Below are 16,818 nucleotides of genomic sequence, written 5' to 3'. Positions count from 1 at the left end.
ATTGTTGGCCGACCCATTGTCGGGAGCCCTGCGCGGTCTGTTGTTTTGAACCGCACTTACTACAACTATGTTTGGTGTTGTCATTGTTGTTCCCACGAGAAGTTAGGGAAAGGGGTTCGTCCAGCCTTGTAGAGCCCCGCATTCAAGGATAAGGCTGCTTACTCTGAGAGGTCGCCCGGTATCCCAGAGTCACCGTTCTAGACACCTCACCCAGGTGCCATTCAGCTTTCGGCACGGTTTTCACACCTCCGCTTGGGGGCTAATTTCTTCAGGACCACCCCTGGACAATTGTCCGTGACTGCCTATTTATTTTTGTAACCATATTCAGCAGAAACCCTTGGTACAGGGACCCTCTATCCGCAACCCGAGGACTCGTTCGGTGGCTTTGTCATAGGTTCTTCGGTTTGATTCTAGAGGAATATATATATATTCGGAGCCCCTAGAACAATAATCACCGATCAAGGAAAACAAACTTCTTATCGGAATTCAACAATTTGGACATGCATTAAACACCAAGCATATAAAAACAACATATTTCCATCCACAGGCAAACGGCAATATGAAAAGAATATATTCAACTTTAAAAAATATGATTAAAACATCAGTGGTAAGCTAATGGTAAACAATGGGATGAAATTTAAAAATTCATCACATTCGTAATTATTACAATGAAAAATACAAGCATACGCTTCTCACCTTTCGAGATGACCTTCGGAAGAGATCCTAATATCCCATCAGCAATTTCAAGATAATTTAAACATGATTACATTATTAGGAAAGCTAATGAAAAAATAGAATTTGAACAAGAAAAGACCAAGAAACGTTTAGATGAAAATATAGTGAAAAGCCATCCCGTTTACAAAATAGGATATCAAGCCAATTGGTAAAATAATACAAAACAAGATAAAGTAGATCCAAGCTGGGAAGGTTCAGGAATTATTACCGAAATTAAAAATAATAATTTAAAAATTAAATTTAAAGGCAAAACTCTGCAACTTCACACCGATCGAGGGATGCCATTTTATGTTCCAGAAAAATAATGATTCTGTTTACTATGGATGTTGATAAGGACAACACAAACAAACTACGTTCGCCAGGAAATTTATGGAAACATTCACATTGAGGAAATGAGTAAAGCCTACTTGTACCACGAAAATTGGAAACTAATTATAGGAATAAATTTAACCACAAAAGAAAGCAAATTTCAAGCGATAGAACAAAGAATTAATTTAATAGAAGACATTCAAAAATAAATGAAAAGCGAAAAATGAAATAAGATTAATAAAACATAGACGTAATAGATTAATAAACAAACTTACAATTTTACATAAGTTACTTGGAAAACAAAGACATAAAAGAGGATTATTTAATTTCATAGACGATATTTCTAAAACCCTTTTTGGAACCCTGCCTGTATCAGATTTAAAACAAATAAACATATAATTCGAAAAACTATATACAGACAATGAGAATAGAGTTTCCGTTTTAAAAAACCCAACAAAAATCCTCAAATTAGTATTAGAGCACGTGTTACGAATTAAAAGATAAAAATAACATTAGAATCTCAAAAAATTGAAAAACTGAATTCCAATACTAAAGATAATTTCATTAATATGAAAATAATTTCAACGACTATCTTAATTGAAGAAATAAAAGAAAATATTAATACAGCAATAGATTCTGTCAATTATGGTAGATATCGTATCCTATGTCCATAGATCTTAACATCTGAAATCTTAAAAAATACATTAGAAGAGTTTTACGTACAACATAGAACAAAATACGATTTCGAGGAAGACTACCAGAAGATTCTCGATATTAGTTCAATATAAACAGCAGTACTAAATTGATTATTGAGCTACATTATTAACATTTCAGTGGGACAAAGATCGTGGGGGCTAAAGCACTTTGGACCAACTAGGTCTGCTTGCGTGTTTAATTTTTGCCTCACATTCTGGAAGAGCCTCGGTGGTTCATGCGGTAAATACTAGCCTACCAAGGGAGTTGTTCATTTCTGAAGAGTCGCGGGACCGGTAACTCTATAGAAAAAGGTTCTATAAGTACTTCAAACTGTTGCTTTTGGTCTTTCGGAAACCACCTTAAACTGCAGGTCCCCCTCCCACCACCAAGTAAGTGTGTGTGGTTGTGTAAAGGAATAGGGAAGAAGGTACAAGAAACATGTAAACCCTTAGGGGATACAATAGAAGCTTCCATTCCATTATTAACATTTCGATTATTGAAAACGAGAAAAGTTCCGTCAAAAGAATAATCTCAATCCCTACTAAGTTTAAAAAGGTATACAAGAACATTATGTTCTCAGTCTCCTTACTTACTCCATAGAGAAATATATATACCAGTAATAGGATATATTACAAATCACACAACCGACATTAACCTGAATTTCGCGTGCGCAAATAAAATCGAGGAAATTTTAATCAAAGTCCTTCATTAATCACCGATAAAAATTGTGAAATATACAATAACCATGATAAACTTAAACTTTCAAAAACTTGAACATGACGAAAGCGATCCGCTAGAGGATAAATTAAATCAAATGCCTAATCAGATTAATATAGATGTACTTAAGAAAGTACAGCTAATCCTTTTTTGTATTAAAAATGGAGTAAAAAATGAACCTATTGTTGTAACTTATACATCTACTGTAGAAACAGTACAACCACGAACGCCTCTATTTCGATCTATTTCGGTTCGATCCATGAGCCGGTACGTCTGGAAATTTTTCCATGTATCTTTACCGAGGTTCTAGTGGTTCCGAACCCACCTTAAGCCGTAGGTCCCCCCATCAGGCTTTGCACAATATGTCGGGGCACACTGCTCTCATCAGATCACTTGATTGCATTATAAAAAAGTCTTCGTGACTGATGATTAGCGGGACACCATCGTGCAAAATAATCAAATAAAATCCAACTCTAAAACCAAAACATGCCTTCGAAATGTTGGGCAGTAACTATCTCAAGTCTGTGACTATATAAATAGGACAATAATAATCAACAATCAATAATCAACTCAGCAAACGAAATCAGGGCAATCAACACATATGCCATCCCTGCCCTCATGTACTCTTTCGGGCTCATCAAATGGTCTAACACCGACATTGAAAAGTTAAATAGAATCGTCCGCGTAGAAATGAGAGAGCAGGGAATGCACAAAAAATGCAGCGATTATAGGGTAGGTTTACCACGAAATACAGTAGAATATTGTCAAAAAACTGTATGAGTCACAAGTTATACAGTTGCGAGACTATTTTAACAGCACAAAAAATGTTGCTCTTTACAGCGCCACCTGCAAAGCAGATCTTGACTACACGCCCTTGAATTTGTCCTCAGACGGGGCCTTGAATATCAGGGCAGAAACCATAGAGGAAATAGAAATACAATTGAGGCAGAAAGCTATCCACGGCGTGTACCCCAAAACGTTAGATCAAAATGAAGTGGATAGTGAGGCATCCAATATTTAGCTAAGAAAGAGTGTTCTGTATCCAGAAAGGGAAGGATACGTCATTGCGATAGCGCATAAGGTTGTCAGCACCAGGAATTATTACAAACGCATGTTACATCAAGACGTGGTTGACCAGTGCCGATTGCGTGGAGATACCAACGAATCCATCGTGCACATTATTGATAACTGTCGCGTGAAGGCTCAGAGAGAATATACGCACAGACATAATGATGTAGCGGGCATTATACATCAACCACCGGAAGTATAGGACCTAGAACATTGCTTCTTGAACCAAAATGTTAGTAAGTGAATGTCATAATATGATCAAACGCTCGGTTTGACGATTTTCAACATTAAAATACTTTTTGTATATGCGAAAGACAAGACGCAATACAGGAATGCAGTCAATCAGATGATTAGCACTGAGTCAAATGTTTTTAGGTTGGGTATTACACCAAATTTCAATGCGCAGGAGTTTTATGCTGAATTCTAACACACAAACAGATACATTTGGTAAATCCTACTACTGTAAAATTCCGAAAGTGTCTGTGAAAACACGAAATTTACATAAGGTTCCATTGGTTGTTGTAAGACTTTGAATTGCCAAAAGGGCGCCAGTTACCGAAATGTAATGTTTGCAAAATTCTCACAATAAAACTATTGCGAATTTTGACTTGCTCTTATCGCTTATTTGAGAGTTAGTGACCCCTCTAAAATACATTGAGTGCAAAACTCATGATAAATATATTATAGAGCGCGACAGTTCACTCGAAGTGGGAGGCACACGCGAATAAGTACGACGGCGAGCTCACATCGAGCAGTAGTGAGGCCCCAATGCCTGAAACCAATTGAAGACGCTGGACAGCGCCGCCTGACCCGCAAATATATAACGGGAAGTAGTATATCGAAATTGTTAGAGCAAAGAGCAGTACATATTAGTTCATTTTAATCAAAAATGTTATAGTACGGTTTAAAATTAGTTAAGGGGCTAGACAAGTTTCCAGCACCAAAAAAAAAGACAATTTTTACTAATTTTTCAAAGAAACGTTCATTTACATTGAAATAAATGTTGTGGCATTCGAATACTACATACTTCGAGAAGTCACAGTAATTTTCTCGTCATAGAATATCTATAAATAAGCGAGTCACAGTCCATCTCCCAGAAGTCTACAAAAAAAAGCGTTTTGCGGTAATCAATACTCATCATGGCAGGATCATCTGAAACAAAAATTCGAGTGTCAATTTTCGACAAAATGGCCGCTCTTTAGATATCTTGATCACCACGCGAAAAACATTGTTTTTAAAAAAGGCGTTTAAAGTTTTAAATTTTCATGCAAATAAATAGTAATGGACTAAATCAAAGTATATACGGTTTAAAAAGTCCATTCTTTAGATATTGCATGTATGAACTTCGAAAACGTTGTGTTATACAAAACGCGATTTCACACACGCGAAATACGTGTGTCAAAAAACAAAGTTTTCGAAGTTGATGTACACCATATCTGAAGAACGGTTTATCCGATCGTCACCAAATTTTTATCAGTTATTTATAACATAAACACCTTCTGTTTTAACAATATATATTTCATTGTAGTCAATTTTATATATAAAAAATGAACAATTTTTTCACGAAATTTTTGTTTACGATACCGTAAGTTCACTTCGATTTCCATGTAATATAAAAATTATATTTCGCAACTTACATTGAGTCGTCAACTCCAGCATCATACATATATCCTTCTTCTTCATCAGCAGCTTCAGCAGAAACGATTTTTTCTTGGCGTCGACGCTTTCTGGCATCTTTAGTATTTCATGCTGCACGGAATCTTCGATCTCCGCAGTTTGTGGATTAAACACATTTTTCCTTTTTTCTTTTCTTCTTTTGTACACTTTCGTCGATTTTCTTGTTTATTTTCCGACGTTTGGACGATTCATTTTGTATGTACTATCTAAGAGCGGAGGACAATAGTCGCAGCTTCTCGTAGCTACCTACTTGCTCAAAAACTGCTTGAGACGCCTTCACTTGAGGTCGTATATCTTAGTAATTTACGTTCCGATTTCGATGAAATTTTGACACAATATTTCTGAAATGTTATACTTTCAGAAAATGCAATGAAAAAATCAATTTTTTGAAATTTTCAAATTTGACTAACCCCTTAATTACTTAATTAATTATATTATTATCAATAGATTTAACGCCTTCACGATTATTCATTTTTATAAAGATATACAATGTTACAAATATCCAAGGTTCCAATCGTGTATAAAACTAGGAATTTTGTCGTCCCTTCGTGAACACTGCAGTTCACTTCTTCAGGGCTAACCTGTAACTGAGGTATCAGGTGATGTTATGTTATGTTGATTGACTAATCAAGTTTTTTTTAATCCAGAAGGACGGGAGGCTAAATCGGATTGGTATTAAATACATTTTCCCTATTGAAGTTATTAGGGTGTTTTAAGATTTCGATTGCTTCTCTATGTATTCTTTTAAAGATATTGCGTGTTTTTGCAATGACTGTTGTTTTCTCAAATAAAATGTTATGTCCCGTTTCGATATGATATTTAACTAGTGCTGATTGCGTGCAATGTTTTAGCCTGACTTTATTCTCATGTTCCTATATACGTTGACTCATCGCTCTCCCGGTTTCTCTAATATAGACTTTAACACAAGAAGAAAGGACGTAGGGTAGGATAGTGGTTTTTCTCTCTCTTCCTCTAGTAGGTTGTGTTAACTTGTTGTTTTGAGTGTCTTTTCTGATTGCTTTATTAATTTGTGTGTTTGTGTCAATGTTCTGTATTAGGCTTTGCTTAACGTTTTGTAATTAGTGTTGTAAGTTATCTTTATCTGTTATGGAGACAGCTCTGTATACAAGGGATTTGATCACGGATTATTTATGAGATAAGTGGTGGTGGGAGGAGGCATGTAGATATCTGTTTGTATGGGTGGGTTTTCTGAAAATATTATGCCCTAAAGTGTTATCCAATCTTTTGTAAATTAAGAAGTCCAAGAAAGGCAATTTTCCATTTTGTTCAATTTCCATGGTGAACTGGATCTTAGGATGTAATTGATTGATGAAGCCGAAAAACTTATTAATTTCATCTAGTCCCTGTCGCCAACTGAAGTTTAAAGATTTTAGTTTCTAGTTGTTCCATAAAGTTGTTGGCTATTACAGGTGAGACTGGGGATCCCATTACTGCTCCTGAGGTTTGTTCGTAGAATTGGTTATTGAAAGAGAAATTAGTAGTATTGAGACAATGTTCTATTAAAGGTATGAGCTCGGAAGGGAAGTTTGTAAAAGATTTAATAACATCAATCGTATCAGAGACTGGTACTTTCGTAAAATAAGTCTTGGACGTGAGTGATAGAGTTTCCTGTAAAAAGATTTAGTTCTGTAGCAAGGAAGCGTACCAGTTTGTAAGTTGGTGAGTTTATTACGCTGATAATCGGGCTGAGTGGAATGTTATTTTTGTGGATTTTTGGGAGCCCGTAAAGTCTGGCACAGATGGTCTTAATTTAGATATTTTTTGGCTGTCAAGTTTAGAGTCTTTGAGATGGGTTCTTGTTTTACTGAATATTGTTTTTGTGGGGTCATTTTAAAGTTTTTTGCATGTATCGTCAGTTAAAAGGTCCATGATTTCTTTGTTATAGTCTTCCTTATTCATTATTACTTTTATTTTGCCTTTGTTTTTGAGTAATATTATGCCTTTATTCCGATTGAGTTCTTTAAGTGTGGTTTTATCTTGTTTTGTTAAGTTTGAGAAGTGAATTTTAGCTTGGCTCGTTTGGCTTGATTGACAAAATCCTCAGTTTTGTACACGATTGAAACCCAACATATCTCTATATTATTATTTCTGACTGATGAGATTAGGATGTTATAAGTGAATCCAATACGATATTTGAAACCTCCTGCGATAATGGTGAAGGTATACAATTACGAGCAGCCGCTAGCGTTGGAGATGACAACAGTCACCTCTGGATGCTTTCTTAGAGCTACCATCTCTCTATATATTTCTTTTATTCCAAACGTTTACTCAGGTGAACCCGGTTGTACATCATAGCCACGGGCTAAGTCAAGTGACTGATGAGATTAGGATGTTGTGAGTGAATCCAATACGATGTTTGAAACCTCCTGCGATGATGTTGTATGTACACAATTACGAGCACCCGGGAGCGTTGGAGGTGACAACAGTCACCTCTGGATGCTTTCTTAGAGCTACAATATGCCACTCTACAGGTTTTTATTCGCTTGCTTCCTGATAATCAGGAAAGTTTCTTACAATGCGACAGGTGTTTAATAAAACCGCCTTTTGAGCTGCTACCAATACCCTACTGACTCCTAAAGGCTCAAGATGTTCAGTGCATTTTGCGTGCACATTGCCTGTATCCGAAATCACAATAGGATGTATAGATGCATGATTCACATTTCTCCATATGGTCTTTACTTCATGCCTTAACTCGCTATACTTGTGGATCTTGGTTGTATAGGTTGACTGCAAATTTCGGTTAAGCGGACAAGCAATCTCCATGATGTAGACTCTTCCACCTTTTTTTCTCGCATCACGATGTCAGGTTGATTGGCCCGGATACAATGATCTGTTAGGATAGTAATATCCCAATATAAGACGTAATCTTCGCTTTCTAAAACGGGCATTGGAATGTATCTATAGAAAGGCATCCATTCTTTTAAGTGTCCTAGGTTTAGGGAAAGTTGTTCATGTATAATGCCCGCTACATCATTATGTATGTGCGTATATTCTCTCTGAGCCATTACGCGACATTATTATTATTATTATTATTATTATTATTATTATTATTATTATTATTTAATTCGTTAATTATTTCATTTTTTTTATAAATTCTTCTGAATTGATGACGCAGTCCTAGCTACCAATACGCTTGATCAATAGGCTTTACAATTCGACAAAGAAAACAAAGAAGACGTAATATTGTATAGACAGACATAGAGAGAGAATATGATCGTTTCGAAATAAAAAGACCTGTCATTGAAACACAATCCGATCGTCTCTGTTTATCTCACATTGTAGAAAGAGAGGTTCGATCGACTTCCGACATCTGAGTCCCACTGTAGTGTTTTATAATGTCAAACTGTCAAGTTTTGACGAGAGAATAGTGAAACCGGTATTTTTCGTGGATAGTTAATTTAATATTCATAAAAGTAATTTTCTTTTGAATTACTTCTTTGTATGTCTGATTATAAAACTTCTTCGCATCCATTATATGCAATTACGCTGAACTGCGTGCTTCCCGACAATGAAATTTGTGACTTGCGGTATTTTGGTATAAAAAGGTCATGTCCTTTCGATGCTGCTATCTTCGAATGGTTTAATCAAGTGAGCGAGATGCTCAACGGCCCGCAAACGTTTAAAGTACGTAAGCAGGGAACACATTTATTTTAACGTGTAAGGAAGAGTTCTCTACCTCAATTCCGGATAAGGAATACGTCGCGTGTACCTTACTTTTTTATAAGAGCTTTTTTATCAGAGCGTGAGTTTGCAATAATGTGGTTCCACGTAATCATGTGTCCCATTCTCAATCTGACCCCTGAAACGATTTTTTGTAAACTCCCTCCACTCCTCACTTCTTATCTTCTAGCTTATCCCCACTCTGCGCTTCCTAAGCGTTCTCGTTCCCCCGTGCCTTAACACTTGCCAGCTCCTCTTCTAGATCTTTCCCCTGTTCCTGTTCTTTTTTATTACACAGTAACTTAAATCCTTTCCTTATTTCTACGCCACTCATCTCTTTTCGCAGTTCCCAATTTCGACGACCTTTTATTTACTTTTTTTAATCCGTCCATATCTCTTTCAACTACTCTTCTTCAAAGCTTACCTTCCCTAACGGTTCCTCATACTTCTCTAATCCCTCCCGCATACAGCTCACCCTCTCCCCGCTCAACATTTCTTCCCCACATTGCCTTTCACCGCTCTCCCCCCTTATCAACAACCATAATGGCTGATGGTCTGATTACACCCTCCCTTCTACTGCAAATATCTCCGCCCACCCTCATCCTTGTATATTCATGACTATACAGGGGGTACCGGTACTCAAGGTACATTTTTATATTTTTGAATTTCTCATTAAAAATGGCGTCGAAAATGATAATGAAGAATTGTTGTAAAGATAATAATTAATGCGTAATTGAACATTAAGGATTAAACAATCAGAAGCACGCATTAGATGCAAGATAATCCATATCCATGTGTCACTGAGGAGCATGTGTGCACATCAATTTTATGCGAGCATCGGATGACATTAATTAAAATTGAGATATCTGCCCGACCATGTTTTCTTTTGAAACCAGTCAAATTGGATATAATTATTTTCAAGGATAATTAATGTGTCTAAAAAAATAATTTTGTTTTTGTTTTCAATCTCAATGGTGAATTTTAGATTATTATTGTACCTATTTAATTGATCCAAGATAATTTGTGTTTTATTTCGCGAAACCGCTGTTATAATATCGTTTACATATCGATAGTATAAGGGGGGGGGGCAAAAATTTATTGCAGGTGCTTTACAATTTTTCCATGACTAAATTCGCTGCAGCCAGAGACAGAGGAGAACCCATGGCTAGACCCCAAAAACTTGCTTACACGTTTTACCGTCAAAGTTGAAAAAAGTAGTATTGAAGCACAAATTAACACATTTTATGAATTCATCTTCAGGGATTTTTGTATGTTCAGAGATTTCCGTCCATCTCTCGATAATTGTAAGTGGAACTATTTATCATGGAAACAATTAATCTTAAAAAGTTACCAAATTTATGAATCTTGGGTAAACCGTAATTTCTCGGAGTGACGGATGTGTAACACCTTCTTTTGCAGTAAGATGGTTTTTATTTAACATAGTATTAACCAAATAATTATTTTTTGTCTCAGTGGTAGAAGTATATCCAAATTTTTAATTTTTATAAGTATTAGTATCATTTAAAATAATCAACATTCTATTTTTATAATCGGATTTTTACATGACTACAGTAACATTGTCTTTATCTGCTTTTAAGCAGTAACATGGTCCATGATTATCTGAGTGCAGTGATTCCTAATAGCATTTTTATCATCAAGGGGAAGGTTGAAAATTCCCGTTTCAATGGAAGCTATAAAATTAAAAGCTTGAAAATCTTTTATTGATTGATCGCAACCTGAATGATTTGATCCCAGTGACTCAATATCAATAAGATCTTCTGGGATATTGATGTTAGTGAGATTTTTTAACCATTTTTTACTGCATTGGAAATTACATTTTTTGCTTTTCTTTTCCTTCAAACAAAGAAACTTATTGATAGATTTCATTTTACATATTTTAAAAAAGTTTTCATACTTTAGATATTCAAAATACATAAATTTTCGGAGAACATCAAACGAAAGGAAATTATATAAGATATTTTTAATCTCATGTAATCTAAAATTAATATCAGTAAGTGAAAAATGGATATCCTTAATCTCTAAGTTCGCCCAAGAACTGAGGATCTATTATCACACATTGAACAGGACAAAGCTGCTGACAATCAAGCAGCATATTTTTTTACAAAATACAAGTGTTATCAGACGCAAGGAGAATAGAAAAGAGAGAGGAGTAGGTCCGAGAGAATCCAGTTACTCGCTGACTGCTAGCGCCTAACCAGCGATCTCCCTGTTTCTTTTAATAGTCCACCCAAGTTCAACCAGGTAGATACTTTTTAGAGAGAGGTATGAAAGATCCTGAAGACATTTATGTTAAAAGAAAATACTAGTAATATTAGCCGCTTCAAGAAGTTTTGTGACCTCATAACATCTGAGGAGAAATGTCCATCAAACACTTCCGAAGAGGTAAAAAAAGCACTTGAGGGCAAGAAAAACTTTTCGACTGCAGGACAAAATAGGTATCAAGAACTATTGGCGGAAGAAGTTTGCTTCTACACACCAACATCTGACCCGCATATTCACCTCATATTTGAAGTCGGAAACACCCATTCCGCAGTGGCTGGTGATAGGACGCACTATATTCCTACCGAAAAAAGGCAGATTATTCAACCCAGAAAATTGCAGGCCAATAACTTTTTTGAACACGCTGTATAATATTTTTACAGCTGTCCGGAACGACAGGATTGTTCGCAGAATCGAGCCTTCGAGGAAAGAGATGTACGAAAACTCACGCGGGAACGACCCAAATTTTATGGGACTACGATTTTCGGATAACAGTGTCCGTTGCACATTCGAAGCCTGACATCGTTCTCCAAGACTTCGAGAAGCGATATTATTGTTTTCATATAACACTAAAAAGCAAATAGAAATTAAAAAAAGGACCACAATATTCACTTAAAATAAGATAATAGAATACAAGGTTCACAAAAAAATGTTGTGAGATCACGTATCAATTAATCTTTTTCTAGGTGTATTATATCTTCAATAGTAATATGTGATACAAATTTTTGATTACGAACATTTATGGAAAAATTCACATTTAACGGGTCTGTCTTTATAAAGGAATTCGAAGAAATTATTGAAATTTATACAGTTAAAATTTTATCATACGGGCAACCGCAGGATTTTACCAGATGCGGGTGCCATTCTACAAAATTGCACCCGCTTTCAGAAAAATCACGGTAAAGTTTCAACTGTAACCACGTCTTCTAAACGTGAGATAGGTAGTTACAGTCTGCAAAGGACACAATTTGAGGATCCAGCAAAAATTTTATACACCGTGAGGATACGGAGCCACCAAGGACAACAGCTTTCTGCATTTCCCCCGCACGTGTCTTAACATTTCGTTGACACGTATGGATACTTTTTAGGCTCTTAACCAGTGCAAGCTTGACAACCCTAAGAGCATCAGTGATCAAGATGACTAGCTTAACAAATTATTTAGGGTGTAGCCGTCGCCATTACTTTATAAGGGTTTTATATCTCACTTTCTTTTCATTCTCCTTGACTGTGATGTGTTTGTTTTGCGTTTGTGACGGTATGAGGGCTGATTCCGTAAGAGTGCCAGAGTTTGTAATAAAGCAATCTTATTGCCGCATTTTGCCTTTGAATGTGCGTGATTCCCACGTGAGTTGGATAGCTAAATATAATCTGTCCTAGATGTTCGGTTTTCGACATTCGAAAGACGTGTCTAATATATATGTATATATATACATTGTTCATAATTAAACTGAGATGATTTATAGATCTTATAGTGTTATAGACATATACTTACATGGACATCTATGCTAAAAACAAAGAGCAACTACATCTAGCTCTAGGGATTGTCGAACGATATACTAAGGAAATTGAAATGGCATTTGGTTTAGACAAATGCGCCAAGATTTATTTAAAGCGAGGAAAACTTAATGGCATCTCTGAAGATCCTAAGCTCGTCGATAGAAGCGCTATACGACACCTTTGCGCTGGAGAGACTCATGCATGCGGGGGTTTCCACAGAACCGCATTTAGGATATTACATCTATAAAGAATACTCTCCGAAGCAGATACAAACGTCTCATTCGGCAGATTTGGGCTTCCGAACTGTCGGTGAGGAAAAAAGTATCTGCAACGAATATGCTTGCGGTCCCTGTAGTACTCTATTCATTTGGAGTGGTTCAGTGGACGAAGAACGAACTCAGATCCCTTGATATCGGGACAAGAAAGGTTATGCACATGAACGAAAGCATGCATCTTGAGTCTACTGTTCTGCGACTGTACATCTTACGCCGTCAAGGTGGTCGCGGAATATTGAGTCTTGAATGTCTTCACAACAGGATTATTCTGGGTACAGCGCATAGAGTCGCAAATGGAAGAGACCCTCTTCTTAAAATGACCAGAAATCACAAAGAAGTAGGCAAAGGAGCGTTTCTGTACAAAGCAGCAGAGGAGGCTGCTGAAGCACTCGGACTTAACTTCAGTATTAGTCGTGAGCAAAATGCATCAAATCTTATCTATCTCGAGTACTTACTCCTGAAAGCCCGGATTAAGAAATCATAAGAGAAAAACTTTTGTGAACAGCTCCTCGATAATAAGAGGGTTTCATTTTGGCATGACAAGACGTTGTCATTTCCACCTTAACATACCGTCGCCACATTTTTAGCCAAGACATTCCGATTATAGCTGCAGGGCGTGCCATGCACACCCCGAGCATTTAGCTCATATACTATCTATGAGTGCTTTATTACCATCTCTGTCACTCTTACGGCATTAACCTTAATATCGCTCCTCTAAATGCTCCTAGGGAAATCGAGTCAATTGCCGAAAATGGGAAGTGCCGCATATACTGGAACTTTATATTCTCAACAATTGTTTCTGTTGCACACTCGAGGCCAGACATGGTTCTTCTTGACTTCGAGAAGCGAACCATGTTCGTTATCGAATTTTCGGCACCAGCTGACAAAAACATCATAGCCAAGGAGAATGAAAAGAAAAAGAGGTATAGAGACCTTAAAAGGGAGTTGCAACGATTGTACCCGGAATATTCTGTTAAACTAATCGTCACTATCATCGGCGTTCTTGGAGGTTCCAAACTTTCACTCGTTAATATCCTGAAAAGCATCCCTGCGTGTCAAAATTATGCTAAAACATTTGCGAGAAAAATGCAGAAAGCGGTAATCCTTGGATCACTCCGTGTTCTCAGGGTGCATGAAACTTTTGCCGGATCGTCGTAATGATTCCGTTACAGACTGTAACCACCTATCTCACGGTCATATATACCGTCCGATAGTGCTCAAGTTTCATCAAATTGAAAACTCGTTTTCACGTCGCTTTTTGACTAAAAAATTCACCCAAGGAACACGCCTCAACTTAAGAGGATGTGATAATTATTTGTTATTGTAATAGAATATTTTTTAATTACAATACAAGATTATTAAATTTTAACGACAAATTAAAGAGCTCAAATAGTAATCCTGAGCTGAAAATATTCATGCGCGAATGTAGTCTATGCTTTTAATTGAAAAGCATCAAACAATTCGCGACGTTAGAATGTAACCTATTTGGTTCATAATTCTAATTTTTGTATTGTTATACTCTATTTGGATTTCATAATCAAATTTTTTTTATAGAAAGGAAGAATTGGGATAAAAACTATGTCCCGTTCGAGAGAAATATGACCAAGATTCTCTTAACGGCATAAGCGCAAAATATTATACACTTTTAAACTAGTCTTTTCAATTGAAAAGGGAAATTATACCAATTTTCTGGCCATTATGCAACCTTATAACTTTGATATCTTATTTCCTAAAAACGAGAACTCCTTTATACAACTTTAAACATGTTTAACAATGCAAAAAATGTACGGAGCTTTAATTTCATTGCGTTCCTTTTGTGCAAAAATATGAGTACAATACTGAATTATCCTGTCCAAAAATACATACAAAATTAGGTCCATGTTTTTGGTTAGGGTAACACATTAGGTACAATACTGTACTATATTTTCTAAAAACATCCTCAGAGTTTTTTGGCACATCTGTGCCGAAAGCTGAATGGTACCTGGGTGCAGTGTCCTCCAAAATTCCTTAGCCTTATATGCGGAGCTCTAGAATGTTAGACAAATCCTTTACCTAGGTGCTCGTGGGAACCACTGTGACAATACCAAACCAAGTAGTGAATGTAGTTTAAATCGATCGAAAACGCAGGGCATACGTCAATGTGTTCGCAAACAATGCCGATCGCCCTTGAGTTCATGGTACTGAAAATTTATTTGGATGTAAACACGATCACGCACCATAACCAGTGTCACTCCTGACAATGGACAAGAATCACGAGATGATGCGCAACGGAGCGCTTCTTTACAAAACCGCGGATCAGGCGGCCGCGAACCTTGGCTTGAATCTTAACAGCACAAGTGAAGAAAGTGCATTTACTCTATCTAGATGACTCATGTATTTTTATAGAATATTTTGGAACACTTTATCTAAACGCGTAAACGCATAATTTTGGATTTGGTTAAATTTATCATTTAATTTTAAGGATAGCTTTCGATTATTAGGGATTATTTTCATAAAATCTTTTCTGAATGTTTCGTAGAGCTAAGCAACAATCAAAAATTTTGTCCTGTTTTCTCCAGCACTAAATCTGTACTATCAGTTTAGTTGTGGTTCTTGAATGTTAGGAGTTGGTTTAAAAAAATGTATTCTTTGAATGAGCGCTTACTGAGCCCTGAACGAGCCCTTAATTATGATATTGCTATTTTTACGACGTTAGCGTAACTTTGATAAAGGGTAGTTTTTCAGTTATATAGTTTGATTTTGAAACATCTTTTTTTTAGAATGCCTTAAATGAGCCCTTGATTATAGTATAGGTCGCAACGTTAAGCCAGTAGAAGCCCTGTTTTTGTTTTTAAAAAATCGGAACATTAAATTTGACTTTACAGCATTGAATTAGCCCTTAATTATCATATAGGTCATAACACAATTGGTCGATTTGGTTATGTCAGCTTAACATACCTGGCTACAGCATATGATTATTGTACGGCGGTCCGACAGAAGCTTGGTGCCTCTTAAACACGGAGACCCAAGAACCACCGCCTTCTGCTTTCTCCCCACAAGTGTCTCGGCTTTCCGTTGATAAGCAAAGAAGCTTTTTAAGCTACACCAGTGAAGGCTTGATGTCTCCGAGAGCACCGATGATCAGGACGACTAATTCTTAGTGTGTTACATATAAACTACAGCTTTTAGCTTCGGTCCAGTTGAAATTTTGTAAAAAAAAAATTTTTGTTTTTTAATATTTTCTAATAGAAACATATTTTTCAAATCATAATTATTCTAACATAGTCTAGAACATAGTATAGTGTTTTCTCTTAAATTTCCCAAAGTTTTAAAGCGCTATTTTTTTAAGTTGCCTTCCAGACAAAATAAAATCAATAAACTAAAAAAAAGGCCGGTATACATGACGTTGCGGAGAACAAATGTAGATATACATGTATCATTAGTAAAAACAGAATTGACATGCTACACGTAAAATTATAAATTAGTAGAAGCTAATAACAGAAAGCTTACCTCGTAAAAACATCAAATTCGAAATTAGAAATGTAACCATTACAAGTAAGATCTATTGTAGATTTTAGAGCCATGGCTTGTAATCCAGAACTTATTGGGTGAACTTGATTCAGTTCATGTCTAAATACTTTCCACGCAACCAAGGTACTGGAACAAAAATTTGTATTGTACTATTAAAAATCTCTCGAATAAAACACTTTCCATGAGGGTAGCTCTTATTTTTGAACCTTTAAACTGTTATCAGTTTGTTGAGTGGCAGCTTTTAACAAGCTGGAAAAAATGATTATATGCAAAATTTATAATTGTGGGTCCGGATGCAATAAGGGCACATAAAATTTTTTCGTGCGAAAACGAAGTCCCCTGGAGGCTTTAGAAAAAATTTTCGAATTTTAAT

The 16,818-nt window shown here is 36.2% G+C and overlaps 1 protein-coding gene across 5 annotated transcripts in view; it reads right to left on the bottom strand.

Annotated features, from left to right (window-relative positions):
• Positions 1-16,818, bottom strand: part of LOC117168925 (E3 ubiquitin-protein ligase CBL) — a 253,426-nt gene that overhangs the window by 162,413 nt on the left and 74,195 nt on the right. For 4 of the 5 annotated variants that reach the window (XM_033354895.1, XM_033354891.1, XM_033354892.1 and 1 more), the window contains exon 2: positions 16,425-16,571. The exons of the other annotated variant lie outside the window; for it this stretch is intronic. In XM_033354895.1, coding sequence (XP_033210786.1) covers positions 16,425-16,571 — 147 coding nt within the window. The remainder of the gene's footprint in view (positions 1-16,424; positions 16,572-16,818) is intronic. 5 annotated transcript variants of the gene reach the window in all.

Source organism: Belonocnema kinseyi, chromosome 3, assembly GCF_010883055.1.
Source record: "Belonocnema kinseyi isolate 2016_QV_RU_SX_M_011 chromosome 3, B_treatae_v1, whole genome shotgun sequence".
Classification (NCBI taxonomy): domain Eukaryota; kingdom Metazoa; phylum Arthropoda; class Insecta; order Hymenoptera; family Cynipidae; genus Belonocnema; species Belonocnema kinseyi.
The sequence above is the reverse complement of the archived record's forward strand: the minus strand, read 5'-3'. Positions and strand labels throughout refer to the sequence as shown.